The sequence below is a fragment of the Phyllostomus hastatus genome, unplaced genomic scaffold, assembly GCF_019186645.2.
Source record: "Phyllostomus hastatus isolate PE091 unplaced genomic scaffold, TTU_PhHast_1.1 phas_scaffold_46, whole genome shotgun sequence".
In the NCBI taxonomy this organism is placed as follows: Eukaryota; Metazoa; Chordata; class Mammalia; order Chiroptera; family Phyllostomidae; genus Phyllostomus; species Phyllostomus hastatus.
The window spans coordinates 6,099,729-6,119,313 of record NW_025334032.1 but is presented as its reverse complement, the minus strand read 5'-3'; the positions used below and the strand labels follow the sequence as shown (position 1 = coordinate 6,119,313).

Genomic DNA, 19,585 nt, shown 5'->3' with positions numbered 1-19,585 from the left:
GTAAGCAACTGAGCACACACAAGAAAAGAATACTCTTTGCTTAGCAAATTAGCATATCACACACTGTGCTTCAATATGGTGTCCTAGAAACCTTGTAACAATATATTTAGATAAGGTAAGGTCCAGTCTAAAAACAAAGCCCCAGCAATCACCTCATTATTTCTGCCTCTTTGCCCACTTAAGAAAGCATGTATTTAAAAGTTTAATTTTAGAACTTGTTTGGGACAATAAGAATCATTAACCATATGTAACAGTAATAATTAATGTTACTTCATTTAATCCAACAAAGTCATCTGTCTGCACCTGCACTGTATCCATCATTTACCTGCACTAAAACAAAAAAAAAATCTTTCCTACTTTATTCTTACTTTAGGGGTTACATAAAAATAAATGGATGAAAATCAATTTTAAGAGATCAAAAAGTAACTATAAATTAAAAATAGCTTTAAAACACATAAAAATACAGGGTGCCTTTCAAAGTGCCCTTTCTACATTTATAATACTTTCAGAATTCCAAACTTTAACTTGACAACTTTTCTCATCTAACAAATAGTTAAAAAGTGAATACTGAAATCTTGAGTGATGCAACATAATTAAAAAGCATGATTTCAACCATCTACTTGTGTACAAATTGCATGACAACCAACATATGATGGCTAAACAAAATATGGTACATCCATACAATGTACTGTTATTCAGACTTAAAAAGCAATGAAATTCTGAAATTCTAACACATGCTGTAACATAGATGAACCTTGAGGACATTATGCAAACTAAAATAAGCCAGTCACCAAAGAACAGATATCACATGATTCCAATTACATGAGTTCCCTAGAATATGTAATTCATAGAGACAGAAGGCAGAACAAAGATCACCAGGGGTAAGAGTGAAGGAACTAGAGAGTTACTGTTTAGTGAGTACACAATTTTGGTTTTGGATGATAAAAAAGTTGTGGGGGTGAATAATATGGTTGTTTCACAATCTAAATGTACTTAATGCCTCTAAACTGCACACTTAAAAATGATGTTATATACAATTTACCACTATAAAAAATATAATAAAAATAAGGGGAGTTCTGATCAAGATGGAGGCAGGTAGAAACGCTTCACCTCCTTGCACAACCAAAAGGAGGATTACAATCTATCTAAAAACAATAATCAACCACAAGTGACAGAAAATCAAACTGCATGGAACTCCAACAAGCAAGGAATTAAAGAAACAGTAAACCAGAACAACCAGACCAGTAGGAGGGAGATGGGCAGACTGGCAGATGGAGAGAACCGGGGCAAGGCAGTGGTCCGTGAGGGTAGGGCAGGCTAAAAGGACCCCAGTGAAGCAGTAGACCAGATCTCGCAGCGAGGCGGGGTCCAGCTGAGAGAACCCTGGGCAAGGTGGCAGATCATGCAGGCAGGGCTAGCTGAACAGGAAACTGAGACTCAGAGCTGACTGTGGACTATGGCAGGGGTTGCTGCTGTGGGATCAACTCCCAGTCTCACACAAGAGTTCACCGGAAAGTGGGGCTAGAGCCCAGCAAGCAAGCTGCATTGTTTCCTCTCTGAATCTTCCCCCACTTGGAGTGCCACAACTCAGCATATAGGGTTGCCCTGCCCTGGTAAATACCTAAGGCTCTGTCCCCTTACAACTTAACAGGTGCACTGAGCCAAAGAAATATGGCTCAAATGAAAGAAATGAGGAAAATTCTAGGGAAAGAGCTAAGCAATGAGGAGATAGCAAACCTATCTGATGTGGAATTCAAAACACTGGTAATCAAAATACTCACAGAACTGATTGAGCTTGGTCAGAAAATGAAGGAACAACTGAAGGCTACCCAAAGTGAAATAAAGCAAAATATTCAGGGAACCAACAGTGAAGGGAATGAAACAGACTAAAATCAATGATTTGGAACAAACGAAAGAAATAAACTTCCAACTGACACAGAATGAAGAAACAAGAATTCAAAAAAATGAGGAAAGGCTTAGGAAATTCTGAAGCACCTTTAAAAGCTCTAGCATCAGAATTACAGGGATGCCAGAAGGAGAAGAACAAGAGCAAGAAGTTGAAAACTTATTTGAACAAATAATGAAGGAAAATTTCCCCAAACTGGCAAAGGCAATAGACTTCCAGGAAGTCCAGGAAGCCCACAGAGTCCCAAAGAAGTTGGACCCAAAGAGGAGCACACCAAGGCACATCATCATTAAGTTACCCAAGATTAAAGATAAGGAGAGAATCTTAAAAGCAGCAAGAAAAAAGCAATTAGTTACCTACAAGGGAGTTACCATAAGACTGACAGCTGATTTCTCAAAAGAAACTTTTCAGGCTAGAAGGGATTGGCAAAACACAAATAATAAAATAAATACTTATAGTATGAAAAGTGAGGATCTACAACCAAGATTATTCTACCCAGCCCAGCTATCATGTAGAATTGAAGGTTGGTTAAAAGCTTCCCAAACAAGAAAAAAACTAAAGGAGTTAATCACCACCAGACCAGTATTATGTGAAATGTTAAAGGGTGGAAGAAGAAAGAAGAGAGAAGAAAGAAGGAGGAAAAGAAGGAAGAAGAAGAGGAGGAATAGCAGCGGGGGAAAAGAGAAACAGAATCATAGATACAGAGGATGTTTTGATGGTTGCCAGATGGAGGGAGGTTAGGGGAATGAGTAAAAAAGGTGAAGGGATTTAGAAGTACAAATTGGTAGTTACAGAATAGTCATGGGGATGTAAAGTACAGCATAGGGAACAGAGTAGCCTAAGAACACATATGCATGACCCATGGACAGACACAATGGTGTGGGGATTGCCTGCTGGGTAGAAAGGGACAAAGGCAGAAAATTTGGGATAACTGTAACAGCATAAAAAATATATAATTAAAGTGAAAATTTTAAGAAGGCCTGATGAAGGCCTACCTCATCAGTAGTTAGTACTGATGAGGCAGTACTGTATAGCCCTCCTTCTGGGTTTTGTTTGTTTGTTTGTTGTTCTGTACTGGAAACACAGGGAATATAAGAACTATTCTGTGACATGTCGAAACTATATGAAATTAAAATATCAGCACATAAATAAGGTTTTACTGAAATGTGGCCAATCCATTTGAAACAGGTAGAAGAAAATGTTCTCAAAGAGTGCTCTACTGAGTTAAGCCCTGCAGAATTACAGCAGTATCAATAGGCAGCTAAAAAACAATGGTCCAGGAACTACTCTAACTTCTTTTAAGTTTGTTTTTCAGATCTAAAGTCAAGCCTCAGACTCCAGTGACACTTGGTTCAGAAAGTTTCCTCCTGAATCCCATAATAAATCTTGCATAATCCCAGAATACTTTATTGACACATACCTGGACTTCAGTGGGAACTAGACATTCCTAAAAAAAGTAAAAAGCCAGCCAACCTACACTTTGATTGGTTAACCCCAGCAACTTTTGTGTTCCCAAGAAATAAAAGCCCCTAAGCCCCACATTCAGGGCACAGAACCTAAGATCCTATCTCAGTGTTCTTGCTCACTGCAGAGCCTCAATAAATTTGCCTTTGTTTAAAAAAAATTCAAACTCTATTAACCTCAAGCAAAGGAAAGAAAATCCCAACCTCATCAAATCCCTTCTTGATTCTTAACCTTCTTATTGAAATCAATCCAAAACCCCACAACCCTAAATGTATTTTCTGCCTTATCTAAATCCTTAAAAGACTCCCCAAAATAATTTTTTTTCCTTTTCAGGCATCCACTTTAGAGTATCTACTCGACTTCATCTTCAAATTCTTCAATGAATACTCCAGAAGCCAAACTTTAATCTGAAATTCAGAAAGAAAAAACAAATATCCTCAAACATTTTAAGATACTCTGTTATAAGAGTTTCACGAATTCTTTTTTTATAGGTTTTCATAATTTCTTTTCAGCATGACATCTTTAAGACTCACAATTAAAAATATATTACAAAATTATTTTCAAAAGGAAAGGAGTCATCAAACTTTCTTCTTTAAAATAAGGTAGACTTGATCAGTTCAACATAAAAATATTTACAAGTGGTAAAAGGCATCAGTGACTACATTTTATAGCTCTACCAGCTCACCAAAGTATTTTACTTATAAAATCAGCAAATCTGGACTCTAGGACTTCCAGTCAAGGTAGAGTTGTAGATAAACATCCTTGCCTCCTTGCGCAACCACAGCAAAAACTCAAACTAAATTACAAAAAAACTATCGTCCAGAATCATCAGAAAATCGAACTGTATGGAAGCCTGGTTATTAGGATGCTCAATGAACTCATTGGGTACTTCAACAGCACTAAAAAACCCATATACCCTGGCTAGTGAGGCTCAGTGGATTGAGTGCCAGACTGTGAACCAAAGGGTTGCTGGTTCAATTCCCAGTCAGGACACATGCCTGGGTTGCAGGCCAGATCCCCAGTAGGGGGCACTCAAGAGGCAACCACACATTGATGTTTCTCTCCTTCTCTCTCTCCCTTCCCTTCTCTAAAAATAAATAAAAAGGAAAAAAAAAAAGAAAAGGCCCTCTGTTTAAAAAAAAACATGCAGAAATGAAGGTTACGCTAAGTGAAATAAAGAAAAATTTACAGGGAATCAACAGTGGAGTACCTGAAGGCAAGATTTGAAACATACAGAGGAAAATCATTCAATCAATGTTGGAAACCATCCTGCCTGGTTTCAGGAGCTGCAACCCCGCCAACAGGCAAAAAGGCCCCATAGCTAGGGGACCTTGGGACCATAAGCCACTGAGACAAAACTTATCCTCCTAGCAGAGGCTGCACCCCTTTACTTCACTCTGCTTAGCCCCAGGGCAGGTGACTGATTAGCCAACGATGGGTAAGATTCCTCAAGGGAAGGACAACCTAAGACAGGCATGGTGACAAAAGGATGGTCAGGGAAGGACTTAGGGGATTGTGGAGAAGGGACAAAAAACCCTCATGCCTCAGCTTTATCATAGCCTGCATCCTCATTCCAGCTGTAAAAAGTCTCCTAATCTCCTGGCTGCCTTGCTTCCTCCACCTGATTCACACCTGAAACAATGCTGAAGAGGGTGCAGCCCTGTGCTGGAACGGGCAGTTCCTGGTGGGAGGCGTTCAGGTCTAAGAGAGAATGCATAAAGTCCTATGAAACCTGCTTTGCTAAGAATGTCCTCAGTTTAAATATTAAGGGTCCAAGCACATAATAAGTTTGTTTCCCAAGGTTTTACAGCCAATTGGTGTCACCCTGTCTACCAGACCCTGGCTCAAAAGGACCCCCATGACCTCAGAAATGTTATCTGTAAACCATACCTCCTTTTGTTCATATGCATCCCTATGCAAACTAAACTCAGTAAACGCCCATTGAGAGAGAGGCTAAACACCTTTCTCCTCTGAGAGACTGGTCAACCTTGCTCCCCAAGGAGATCATATCTTGGTAGAATTATTCTCATCCACAGTGGCCCAGGGGAGCTCTGCCACAATTAGAACAACAAGAAGAAAAAAGAACCCCCCAAAATGAGGATAGGCTAAGGAGCCTCTGGGACAATGTAACATATATCAACATTTGAATCATAGGGGTGCCAGAAGAAGAAGAGAAAGAGCAAGAAATTGAAAACTTTTTGGAAAAAATTGAGAAAACTTCCCTAATTTGATGAAGGAAATAGACATACAAGTCCAGGAAGCACAGAGAGTCCCAAGCAAGACGGACCCAAAGAGGCCTGCTCCAAGACACATCATAATTAAAATATCAAAGCTAAAAGATAAAGAGAGAATGTTAAAAACAGCAAGAGAAAAGCAGATAGTTACCTACAAAGGAGTTCCCATAAGACTATTAGCTGATTTCTCAAAAGAAACTTTGTAGGCTAAAAGGAACTGGCAAGAAGTATTCAAAGTGATGAAAAGCAAGGACCTACAACTTAGATTACTCCATCCAGCAAACCTATCATTTAAAATTAAAGGGCAAATAAAGTATATACCAGACAAAGAAAAGCTAAAGGAGGTCTTCATCACCAGACCAGTATTATATAAAATGTTAAAGGGACTTATTTAAGAAAAAGAAGATCAAAACTATGAATATTAAAATGGCAATAAATTCCCAATGGTCAACAATTGAATCTAAACAACAAGCTAAGCAAACAAGAACAGAAACAGAATTTTATATATGGAGATCACTTGGATGGTTAACAGTTGGGAGGGGAAAAGGCAAAAATGAGGGAAAAAATGAAGGGATTAAGAACTACAATTGGTAGGTAGACAATAGACAGGAAGATGTTAAGAATAGTATAGGAAATGGAGTAGCCAGAGAACTTATATGCATGACCCATGGACATGAACTGGGGGGCAGGGGAAAGAGTACTGCCAGAGGGAATGGGGGGGGTACTTTACGGAGAGGGGCAAAGGGGGAAAAATTGGGACCACTGTAATAGCATAATTAATCAAGTATATTTTAAAGAAATAAAGTCAGCAAATACAAGTGAAGATAGCCACTTTCACTAGCATTCAAGATCAGGAGATCAAAAAAAAAAACACACAAAAGAAATAATTCCATTTTTAGAGTTTAACAATGGTACAGCATTAGGGGATTTTTTTTTTTTTAAGCAGAAAGAGAAAAGTCTCCACCAATAGCAAAAATAGGCAGCAGGCAAAGGTAACTTTTTTTTAAGAAACCAGTAACAACCCAGTCTAGTTCCAATTCATCTTAGCAACAGTTTGGAACATTTATTGAGCATGGGATTTATAGTCATATAGTCATCTGTTGGAATGTATACTCTCACTTACTGCCTATGTGACACTGGGCAAGGCATTTATGTCTGAGATTGTTCTCTGTTCTATAAGAATAAAAATAATATATCAGAGATTGCCATGAAGATTAAATGAGAATGGTGCAAGTGCATCTGTAGGTAGATATCTCATATCTAATTTTTTAAGAGCTTGGGGAAGGGAAGAAAAGTTTTTTCTTATAAATAAATAAAACCTAAGATTGGCAAATAAGAGTATACTATATAACAAATTGATAGCCAAATTTTAAACATTGGCATGTGGGCTCCAGAAAAATAATAGTAGTAGCCTCTAGGATTTAAACTGGAGGTTGGGATAGGAGATTCACAGATGGAAGAAACCTATTTTTCAATGTATACATGAGACTTCAATTTATAAAATTTTAGATTCTCAAAACAATAATTTTAGTATAATAAAATCAAAGATCTATGTCCATAATGGAAATTTTAATAATGGTTTTTATTTGTTTGTTTTTGTTTTTGCTTTTTTACTGGCAGAACTTTATTTCTCCCAAAGAATATAGACTGTAAATGGCTTACAGATAATACTGCTTAAATTTCCCACCTGTAAGTTATATCTTGGAAATAAAAAGGTAATAGCCAACTTCCACACTCAAAACTCAGTAGTAATAAAAAAAGTAGTTTTAAAATTAGGGAGAATAAATACTCATCTATAGAAAATCTTCTTAGTATTATACATCATTTAGCAACTGAAATCTTTCCATCCCTTCTATCTTTTAGCTAGCGAGCCTTAAATTTAACAATGTATCCTGGAGACAGCACAATCATTTTCCCCATGTAGAAAATTTACTGGACAGAAAATACTGAAATACTATTTAATTACCTCAGCACAATAGTAGTATATCCCACATTCTTTAAAAAATACATATTTAGCCCTGGCTGGTGTGGTGCTGTGAATTAAGCACCAGCCTAAGAACCAACAGGTCACTGGTTCCATTCCCAGTCAGGGCCCATACCTGGGTTGTGGGCCAGGAACCCCGCTGGGGGCATGTGAAAGGCAACCACACACTGATGTTTCTCACCCTCTCTTTCTCTTTCCCTTCCTCTCTCTAAAAGTGAATAAATAAAGCCTTAAAAAATACACATTTAAAGTTTCTAAGGTGAAAATTTGTGCAGTTTATGTGATTATCATACAATTCAACCATCAATCTTAATTTGACTAGTACTCAAAGAACTTTATGTCAATATTCTCCATTATATTCTTGTGTATCTGCAAATTATTTAACATGGAAATATCACAGGAATTGGTAACAGGAGAAGGAAAGGAGGGAGGGAAAATGGAAAGAAGGGAAGGGAGAATTAAAAAGTTCTAATAATGTTAATGATAAGAAAATGTATGTACTTATGCTTATCTGGAAGGGGAGATACCATGATCATGAAAATTTATGTACTTAAAACAAGATATCTACAAAATACACTATAGTAACAGTTCTCAACCTTTATTAAACCATGACAAAAATAAATAAAAGTCATGGACAAAACATTTCCATGAGCTACCCAGATTGTATAGATAAAATAAGAGTTATTTTAAGACAACTCTGGGATTGCAAGGTCTAAGCCTCTCCTTTTTTCCTGCACAAAAGAAAATGTTTCTTCGAATATCAGTAAACAGAATATCACCTGAATCATTTTAAATTCTCCCTAAACTATTTTTAAATATATATATTTATTTATATATATAGTTAAGTAAAATCACTAGCAAACTTCCTAACTTCAGAATTTTAGTATTAGTTACCAAGTACTTACAACACACACTTCACAGCTATAATGACACACCATGGATTACATACAACCTCATATCTGAAGACCAATGACCTAGCAAAATGCTCTCTTCAAGTTTCTATCCACATAACAGTCATTTTCCTACAACCTGATCATGTGTTGCCTATATTACTATTAAAGTGGGGAGATAAGTTTCTATGGACTTTGGCTAAGTTCCCTTCAGTTATCTGTCTTCACTATTCAGCTACTATTTGAATGCTCTCACTCTTTCCAAGTGAGTCAACTAGGGTATAGTATTTTTTAAAAGTGCTCTGTGCTTATGGTCAGCCAGTTTAGATACAGTCCTGATTCTGTTACTTATTAACAGCATAACTGTTGGCAAGTTACTGCACCTGAGTCTAAGTTTTCTTTTTGTTAAATAGAATTAATATCCAATTTCAATGGTTGCATAAATTAATTGAAATCACATTTGTCAAAGGACTTGTAAAACTACTGTATCATGCATATGTGTATAGAAGTTTAATTATATCAAATTATTAATTTCCTTAACAAGGAAAAAATCTAAACCCCCAAAATACACATAAAAATTATCAGATTTATTTCCCCAAAACACTAATTTTAACTATCTCATTCTCCTTAAAAATCTTCAATTCCCTTTAAACCAGTATCACCCTTTTCCAGGAGCAGTAGTTTCACTTTTCAAAGCTCTCTCATAAATCCTAAGAATTTCTTTTCTTAATCCCAACAGTCCTCACAGCCTCTCATCATTGTTCTTTTTTGGCTAAGAATACCAGGAGCCCAGAAGGAAAATACAAAATGAAAACAATTCGGAAATAAAATCTGCTCAGCACAGTAAAATTACTGAAGGTTGCTATTTATGAGGGTAATTTGTAGCTTCATTTTTCCCATGATTTAGACAAAAACAAACAAGGCATGGTTTTATTTAAATCCTATACAGTAAGAATTGTATGTAATCTGATCCCACTTCATGTAAATTAAGCCTAAGTAATAATGTCCTATAAAGGAAATTTATAAAATTTAATATGCTTTTACATTTGGCTAACTGTATACTTTCTAAAGCATAATGCATAAATCCAGGAAAAAATTCAACAAATCATTTTTATTCACAGCTAATAACTAAAAACAATATATCAGATAAAGCACAAATAGTTTTTCTATAAAAAATATTACGCTGATCTTTGTTTTTTTCTTTTATTTATACTTATATTAAATTTATTGTGGTGACATTGGTTAATATAAAGTCATATAGGCTTCAAGTGTACATTACTGTGATACATGATCCATACATTGCATTGTGTACCCATCACCCAAAGTCAAATCACTTTCCATCACTGTGTATTTGGCCCATTTGACCCTCTACTACCGTCCACCCCCTTCCCTTTGGTAACCACCATACTGTTGTCTGTATCTCTGAGTTTCAGTTCTATATCCCACATATGAGTGAAATCATATGGTTCTCAGCTTTTTATGACTGACTTATTTCACTTAGCATAGTATTCTCAAGGTCCACCCATGTTGTCACAAATGGCAGTATTTCATCTTTTCTCATGGCTGAAGTATTCCTTAATATATATGTACCATATCTTCTTTATCCAGTCCTCTATCACAGGAAACCTTGGTTGTCTCCACATCTTGGCCACCATGAATAATGCTGCAGTGAACATAGGGATACGTATGTCTTTGCAAATAAATGTTTTTTGGTTTTTTTTTTGGTAGATACCCAGAAGAGGGGTTGCTGGATCATACGTTAACTCTATTTCTATTTTCAGTTTTTTGAGGAACGGGCATATTGTTTTCCATAGTGGTTATACCAGTTTACATTCCCATCAGCAGTGAATAAGGTCCTTTTTTCAGTAATAAAACAATACAACCAGACATAAATGGGAACTAAACCTCCATATTTGAATAAATTTCAAACTCAAGATATAGTATGACAATAAAGAGAACTCCATAGTATTAAACTTAAAAAATGTTCCAACTTCTACCAGTCCTTCTAGCCAAACTTTCCACTAACATGGTAATCTATCACCACCATGTTGGAAATCACATTTCTAAGAATATACACAGTTTGGAATAATAACTATCAAATTTCAATAGTTAGTCAACCAACACACAAAAAATGTTTATATGGCATAACAAAATCGGTAAGCAATTTTATTTCTATTTTATTTTTACAGAATTTACCAACAATAAGCAGATATTCCAAAAGGAGCACTTTAAAATGGCATACTCCAATGGGAAAAGATTTTAATGGTAGAAAAATAACATCCCAAATAAGAACCTTGTCATGATGTACACACACAAAAAAAGGGTTATCACTGGCTGCATACTTTCATAGTGAACAAAAATATACAGTAATACTGCCTTCTAGTTACAAAACAGTCCTTTTTGTGGTAAGAGAAAATTTTCTTGAAGATTACTGTTTTATAATTTTTAATGTAATAATAATTATTTAATCCTTGAAAAACCTTTACTGAACATATGTGTAAATCATTAGGTCAAATAACAAAAGTTAAACAAAGACTGATAAGACCAAGTCTCTTACCTCGAGGAGATTAAAATACAAAAAAAAAAAAGTAACATAATGTGGAAAGCGGTAGACCAAATAAGAATTTGAAAAACATTAAATGCTCTAGAAGACAGAGGAAAGAGATTACTTCTCACCAGAAGGATATGGAAAACTGTCTCAGTAGAAGTAACATGTAAATTATGCCTTTAAGAATAGACAGTAGTTGGAAATGTGGGAAGAAAAAAAAAGGTGTGCCCACTAGGGGGAAAGTGTAATGAAATGCATGGACAGGAAAGAGTCAGCCATGTTTGGGAATAGTACATAGTCTGGCATGTCTGAGACACAGCACTGACAAAGGAAAATGGAGGAGATACAATTAGAAAGAAAATTAGTGAAAAAGGAAGGTAGTCACATGTTCTATACTATTTTCTCTAATGTGATGCTCCTGATGGAAAGAATCTTTTTTATCTTTATTTACAGAGAATTTGAACTCCTTCATAATATTTTCTTCTCTGAATTGGAGTAATTTGTATAACCTGTCTTATTTTCCACAGGATGACTATAAACTCCTCATGTGCAGGATCCACATCTGATTTATTTTTGTATCCTTCTCAAATGCCTTGAACATAAATACAATGTATACATTTTTTTAATGACTAAATAAATGCATGCATGAATCTGTTGGCCATGTCATTTAACTTCTGTGGGACTCATATTGCTTTTTACAAGGAGTTTGCAAACTTTTTCTATAAAGGGCCATACAGTAAGTATTTTAAGTTTCATGGACTATTCCATTTCTGTTGCAGTTATGCAACTCTGCTGTTGTAGACCAAAAGCAGCCCCAGACCACACATAAATGAATGAGTAGGGCTGTGTGCCAATGAAACTTAATTTACAAACACAGGCAGCAGGCCCCATTTGGCCCATGAACCACAGTTTAGAGACACCTCACCTACACAAACTTAAATTTAACACATTATACTTGTATTCTACAAGTATACTTAAATGTAAGTAGTATACAGAAATCATTTTCTTACATAATGATGAAACCTCAAACAAAATTTCAAACAAAAAGATAAAAAATAGAAACGTGGCACATAAATAGGAAAAAGTGAACATACTACACAAAACCTGGTGAATCTGGACCTTTGAATAGCTCCACCAAATCTGCCCTCTCCATACACTTGCTACCATAACCATCTGGATGACCTTCAGTCACAACCTCTTTAGGCCCTTAATTTTTTTTTGAGTGGGGAGGGTTCCTATTTAATTTTTTTAAATTTTATTTTTAAATTACAATCTACATTCAGCATTATTTTATATTAGTTACAGGTGTACAGCACAGTGGATAGACAATCATATACCTTACAAAATATTCTCCCAATATTTCCAATACTCACCTGGCACTACATATAGTTATTATAATATTATTGAATATGCTCTTCATGCCTTAATTTTTAAATAATAAATTGGTTAAAATGAAAAATTCTAAGATAGAACTCTATGATCTTAAGAATTGCTCCAAATTAAATTTATAGATTTCACATGAAAATTTTATCTGGAAAATGATGATCACATTCATCATAAAGAGTTTGAATCCATGGCAGAACAAAATATAAGTATACCATAGAGCCAAAGTATAACATATCAGAATAATAGACTAAGATAATTTAATACCTACAATAATTGACCTAATAAGTGTTTTGAAATATTGTTCATAATCATATTTTAGTCTCTGAACACTAAGGCTTCAGGACCATCTTGAGTGTAGTTATAAACAGACCTGGAAAATCAGTTTAATAGTAAATATAGGTTAATTCACCTAACCAGGATGGCCATATCAGGAGGATCCTCAGGTCATAATAAAACTTTTCCCAAAATACAGAAGGTAGTAAGGTATAATATTAAATGTCACAATATGTAATAAAAGGGAAAAATAGAATCTTATTCTAGCTCCATATTCTATTCTCATGGTATAATAATTAATAAATCACTGAACTCCTTGATATATTTAGTTAAAATTCTGAAGTTTTTAAATATAAAAGTTAAAGTCCATGCAATATATAATAAACTAGGTGTAATGGTGATTTAATAACTTTTCCATTTTTATTCTTCAAATCAAGAATTATAGAATAAAAACTGTTCACTTTTCACAAACTATTTGCAAATTGCTGAGTCAGTTAAAATTCTCTAATTCACTACTGCCCATATTTACAAAAGCAACACCATTACACTGCTTTCTAAAATATAAATTAACAGCTTCTAGTTCATTACAAACTTACCAAATATTTGGCAAATTCTTTGTTTTCTGAAAGGAATCCATAACCTGGATGTACCTTAGAAATGAAAACAAAAGGCACTTAATTTTATCATGTTGTGAAACCTTGATAAAAGCAAAACAGTGTAGTTGTGTTTACTGTCCAAGATCCCTTGAGTAAGGTTACTTCTCTAACATAGTCATCAGCTCCAACACACATTCCTGAGTAGACTCAAATTCCAAGATAATGCCTATGTTATAATCACTTTAGGCACACTACCTTTGTCCTAACCATAATCAGAGAGATCTATGTATCTTCCTTTCCACCTGCATTTGACTACCTATTCAAAACAACTCACACTCTCCCTATTTTTTGAGGCTAACTTTCGTGACAAGTTTAAAGAATTTTCTAACAGCTGTTGGATCAAAAAATTATGTTAAAAGAAATCTTTTGCAAGATAGATTTTTTAAATGTTTAATTCCTTTTCTTTACAGTAGAGAATGCTAACTTCTAGAACCCTAGTTACAAGTCAACTAACATATCTCATTCCTGATGACAGTAATGTACTCAGCCATTATCCACAGGGCAGTTTCTGTTAAATCTAACTGAAATTAAAGTTCAGCTTATACTATTTTTTGTACTCTGAATGCTCTTTTCTTCTGATATCTACTTTCTTTCCCTCCTCACCCCATTTCTCCATTCATAACCTCTTTATGCTATGCTGTCTATGCAAGCCACACTGCTATACTCTAAACTCTATCATCCTGTTCTAATTAAGTGATTTTTGCTTCTACCACATGGGCCAAACATAAATTTACTGAATTAAATAAATACTGAATAGATTTCTGGTAAAACAATTCTACTATGAGAAAAGTCAAATTTCTGAAGAGGCTAGTATCATAATCTAGAAGTAATTATACATCAAGATTTTTAAATGCTGGACCAAGCTTTATAAAAATGGTACAGAATAATCTAAACTACTGCAGCACAGGATAAGAGTTTTACTCCACCAATTTCATTTTACATAAACATTCAACTAAACATCAAAATCGCATTCTGACCAGCTATAGTTAAAAGAGTTTTACCTTCATTAACTCTGCTAATAAACTGTAAACATCCATAATATGAATTCATGAATTCAGCTTCTTATTTATAAATCCATTTCTTTCCAAAGAAATGTGAACACTAATTGAAGCACTCCAGGTTACTTGCTGGTGTTGGCTGCTGCCATTCAATTTTAGAGATAGCTCTGCACAGTTTTAACATTATATATAATCAATTCTCTGATATTAAAACACACACACAACAGCAACAACAAAACACTATTCCTGATGTCAGAAACCAGTCTTTTCCTTGGATTCCACTTCATTCAAACAGAATTGGGGACGTGTGGAGAATTACTGATTTCTCCATGTAAGTTACATATATCCTACTGACATGATCAAACTAAAGTCATTTTGAAAAACAATGTTGATATTTCTGGAAGTATACTAGGTACACATAATTTTTAAATGATTAAAATAGAATTTAAATATGGGCCTTTTGGATCCTGTTTATAATACAGAATGTTGTTTAATGCTCTTCCTATAATGAAAGGGTTAATACTCAAAACTAATTGGGATTTTTTTTTCCTAGCAAATTTGGAAATGAACTGAAACCGCTCCCTGGTGTGAAAGCTGAATCCAGCAGCCACCTGCAGGATCAGCAACCAACACTGCCAGATGCCACAAAGCCTTTGATTTCCAGTAGCAAATTCAGCCACATTTAACTCATGTGACATGAACTAACTGCAAAAGCATTTTCAATCATTCTTTCTTATTTTTTTTTAAGATACAAATTCTAGCTTTCTGCTCACTATATACAAAACAGCTGCAGTAGACAGATTCATTCAGACTCACAGCTTGGGCCCTGGTTTTCTTAATGGCTTCCATGATGGCATCCATGTTGAGGTAGCTCTTACTGGTGGGAGCTGGGCCAACACAGACAGCCTCATCCGCCATTTTCACATGAACCTGAAAAGACACATCTCTGCATTAACAGATGCTCCCAGCAAAAGAAACTAACATCATCTGCAAGTATACACAACATTGCAATGATTGTTTCACTACCATTTATGTAATCAGATCTCTTTTTGAATATGCACTAAAAAGTAACAATGGAACAAATAAGTTCAGGAACTATATTTAACCATGATTACAATTATTACAAGCCTGGTCCACTGTATAACCAAATGTTTTCCAAAATATTCCCCACCAATTTGATTAAGTGAAATCACAGCAAATAACTTTGGCCTCTGATTTGGTTCCATTATATATATATCTTATATCAAAACTACCCTGTTAATGTAGGTAGGTAGCTCAATATTTTAAAAACAAGTACTCATGCCCAATTCTAAACAAGCTCCCCAGGAAGTAGGAATAATTAGACATACTGAATGAAGGGAAGAACTGAGTGTCCCTGCACAGCATTGGGTCAGCACCAGGCACAATTAAAGCCCAGGATTAAAGAGTTCAGTATCACCACTCACGAATCAGAAAATCTTGGGAATCATTTAAATACTCACATTTAATCCTCATCCATTTTACCTTTATTCCTGAAACAACTGATATGTGCATTAGTGTGCTAAATCTACTAAAACCTCAAGAATATTTGCTCCATTTTTCAATACTACTCACTCTACCATGGTTTAACTCTATTTTTGCTTAATACAGGCCACACACTCAATACCGAAAAGAATAAGCTGTTTACTCCTAAAAGAAATCTATTCTTTTACAAATATGAAGTCATTCATATATTTTTGTTTTTTGTTTTTTAAATATATTTTATTGGTTATGCTATTACAGTTGTCACATTACCCCCCCTTATTCCCCTCCACCCTGCATACCCTCTCCCACCCACATTCCCCACTTTAGTTCATGTCCATGTGTCATAAGCTCTTTAGCTTCTACATTTCCCACACTATTCTTGGTAGGTTTTCTACCTACCATCTATACTACTTATTCTCTGTACCTTTTCCCCCCACTCTCTTCCTCCCACAACCCTGTTGCTAACCCTCCATGTGATCACCATTTCTATGGTTCTGTTCCTATTCTAGTAGTTTGCTTAGTTTGTTTTTGTTTTTCTTTTTGTGTGGTTGTTAATAATTGTGACTTTGCTGTCAATTTTACTATACATGTATTTTATCTTCTTTTCCTTAGATAAATCCCTTTAACATTTCATATAATAAGGACTTGGTGATGATGAACTCCTTTAACTTGACCTTATCTGAGAAGCATTTTATCTGCCCTTCCATTCTAAATGAGAGCTTTGCTGGATAGAGCAATCTTGGATGTAGGTCCTTGCCTTTGATGACTTGGAATACTTTTTTCCAGCCCCTTCTTGCCTGCAAGGTCTCTTTTGAAAAATCAGATGACAGTCTGATGGGAACTCCTTTGTAGGTTACTATCTCCTTATCTCTTGCTGCTTTTAAGATTCTCTCTTAGCCCTGGCTGGCGTAGCTCAGTGGATTGAGCGTGGGTTGCAAACCAAAGTGTCGCAGGTTCGATTCCCAGTCAGGGTACATGCCTGGGTTGCAGGCCATGACCCCCAGCAACTGCACATTGATGTTTCTCTCTCTCTATCTCTCTATCTCCATCCCTTCCCTCTCTAAACATAAATAAATTAATTTAAAAAAAGATTCTCTCTTTATCTTTCATCTTGGGTAATGTAATTATGATGTGCCTTGGTGTGTTCCTCCTTGGGTCCAACTTCTTTGGGACTCTCTGAGCTTCCTGGACTTCCTGGAAATCTATTTCCTTTGCCAGAATTGGGAAATTCTCCTTTATTATTTGTTCAAATAACTTTTCCACATATTGCTCTTCCTCTTTTCCTTCTGGTACCCCTATAATTTGGATGTTGGAATGTTTAAGATGTCCTGGAGGTTCCTAAGCCTCTCCTCATTTTTTTGAATTATTGTCTCTTCATTCTTTTCTGATTGTATGTTTTTTTCTTCCTTTTGGTCCACCCCATTGATTTGAGTCCCAGTTTCCTTCACACCAATATTGGTTCCTGTGCATTTTCCTTCATTTCACTTAGCATAGCCTTCATTTTTTTCATCTGATTTGCAACCAAATTCAACCAATTCTGTGAGCATCCTGATCACTAGTGCTTTGAACTGTACATCTGACAGGTTGGCTATCTCTCGGTTGCTTAGTTGTATTTGCTCCGGGGCTTTGACCTGTTTTTCCGTTTGGGCCATTTTTTTTTTTTGGTCTTTTCGCACCTGTTATGTAGTGAGGGCTGGAGCCTTAGGTGTTCACAAGGGTGGGGCAACCCAGTTGCTGGGTTGTGATTTGTATATGGGGGCAGGGTCCGAGAGGGAACAATTGCACTTTCTCTGCTCTCCATCAGACTTCAGTCCCTTTCACCACTTTCCCCAAGCAAACTGGGCCTTTCTGGTGCTAATTCCCATATGGGTGGGCTTGTGCACATTCTAGGACCCTGTGAGTCTCTAACGAACTCTCCAGTGAGGCTGAGAGTCTCTCCCTGCACCTCAACCCCCATAGGTATTTTCAATCAGTTCCCAGAGGCTCTATTTCCTGGTCCTGGGACCCTGGTACTTCTTGGTCCACCAGCCGCCTTGCATGCAGTGCCTTGCTTCACAATCGCTGCCTCACTGGGTCTGCCTATTGCCATCCCGCACCCAGGGTTTGCCAGCCACTGTCTGCACACCCAGAGTCAACCCGCTGTGGTCTTGCATGCCCAGGATGCCTTACACACCTGGTCCCAATGCTCTTTGTGCCAGGACCCCTCTCCGCCCAGCTGCCTGACTTCACCCCTCCTACCAGTCTGGATGAACACGCCTATTTTCATTCCTTGGTTGTCTGACTTCCATACAGTTCAATTTCTTTTCAGTTCTGGTTGTTATTCTGTTTCTAAATTGTTGTTGTCCCTATCTTGGTTGTGCAAGGAGGCATAGTGTGTCTACCTATACCTCCATCTTGGCCGGAAGTCTCCCCATTAATATAGTTTTGAAATGGTTTTTCCTAACAATTTTCCAGTTTAAGGAACTCCCAATCAGTTTCAATTTATTTCACAAGGCAGATATAAACACGGGAATACATACATACACCTGGACATTTGTGACCCACCCTACAACCCCCACCAAAAGTCTAAGGTGGCAAATACTTTCATGTATTGCTTCAGTTGTGAAATAATTTTTAAAGATATACTTTGTTTTAAAAGAGGTCTATAAAAAAAGTAAACCAAGAATGTTGTCTTTAGAAAGCTCAGATTTCTCTTTATCAATTCAATATATATTTTCCAATTAAGTAAAACATTATGTTATATATTAAATGTTAAAGAAATGCTATCTGAGGAATTTACAGATCAATATTTTAATATAAAATATTCAAATGAATATACTCATCAATTTCTTTAAGAATATCCACTTCAAACAAAGGAAGCATGCTCACAAAGGGATCCTAAATATTTCCACATTCAAAGCAAGGTTCTCCTTGTGATTATCCTTGCTTATTCTCAACTTCATATTGTTCTCCTTCCCACAGATCACAACACCCACTCCTCTACTACCCTGTGTGCAGTTCAGATCCTATTATTAATTAGCAATTTTGTTGCTGTAACTGGTTTTGGGTTTTTTCCTATAAAAAAGAAACTGAGTATTAAACAATCATTTTTAAAAAAGAAAGCAGGATACCATATATAGAGGACCCTAAAGATCCCCCAAAAAACTACTAGAACTGATCAATTAATTCAGTAAAGTTACAGGATACAAAATAAATATTCAGAAATCAGTTGCATTTCTACACACCAATAATAAATATTAGATAAACTAAGAAAACAATCCCATTTACAATTGCATCAAAAATAATAAAATACCCTGTAATAAATTTAACCAAGGGTGTAAAATATTCCTATACATGGAAAATTATGACACTGAAGAAAGAAATTGATATTTTATAGCAATAACTGGAAGCATATACCATGTTCATGGATAGGAAGAACTAACATGATTAAAACATCCATACTACCCAAAGCAATCTATAGATTCAATGCAATTCCTATCAAGATACCAATGGCATTTTTTGCAGAATGAGAACAAATATTTCAAAAATTTACATGAACCAAAAAAGACTCTAAATAGTCCCAGGGATCTTGAGAAAGAACAAAGTTGGAGGAATTGTACTACCTGATATCAAACTATACTACAAGGCCACAGTAATAAAACCAGCATATTATTGATATAAAAACAGACATATAAATCACTAGAACAGAATAGAGAGTCTAGAAATAAACCCACACCTCTATGGTCAATTAATAATTGACAAAG

At 35.8% G+C, this 19,585-nt stretch overlaps 1 protein-coding gene across 3 annotated transcripts in view; it reads right to left on the bottom strand.

Annotated features, from left to right (window-relative positions):
- Positions 1-19,585, bottom strand: part of PCCA (propionyl-CoA carboxylase subunit alpha) — a 458,728-nt gene that overhangs the window by 372,887 nt on the left and 66,256 nt on the right. For all 3 annotated transcript variants that reach the window (XM_045821758.1, XM_045821760.1, XM_045821759.1), the window contains exons 5-6: positions 15,156-15,269; positions 13,282-13,335 (exon numbers count right to left, since the gene is read on the bottom strand). In XM_045821758.1, coding sequence (XP_045677714.1) covers positions 13,282-13,335; positions 15,156-15,269 — 168 coding nt within the window. The remainder of the gene's footprint in view (positions 1-13,281; positions 13,336-15,155; positions 15,270-19,585) is intronic.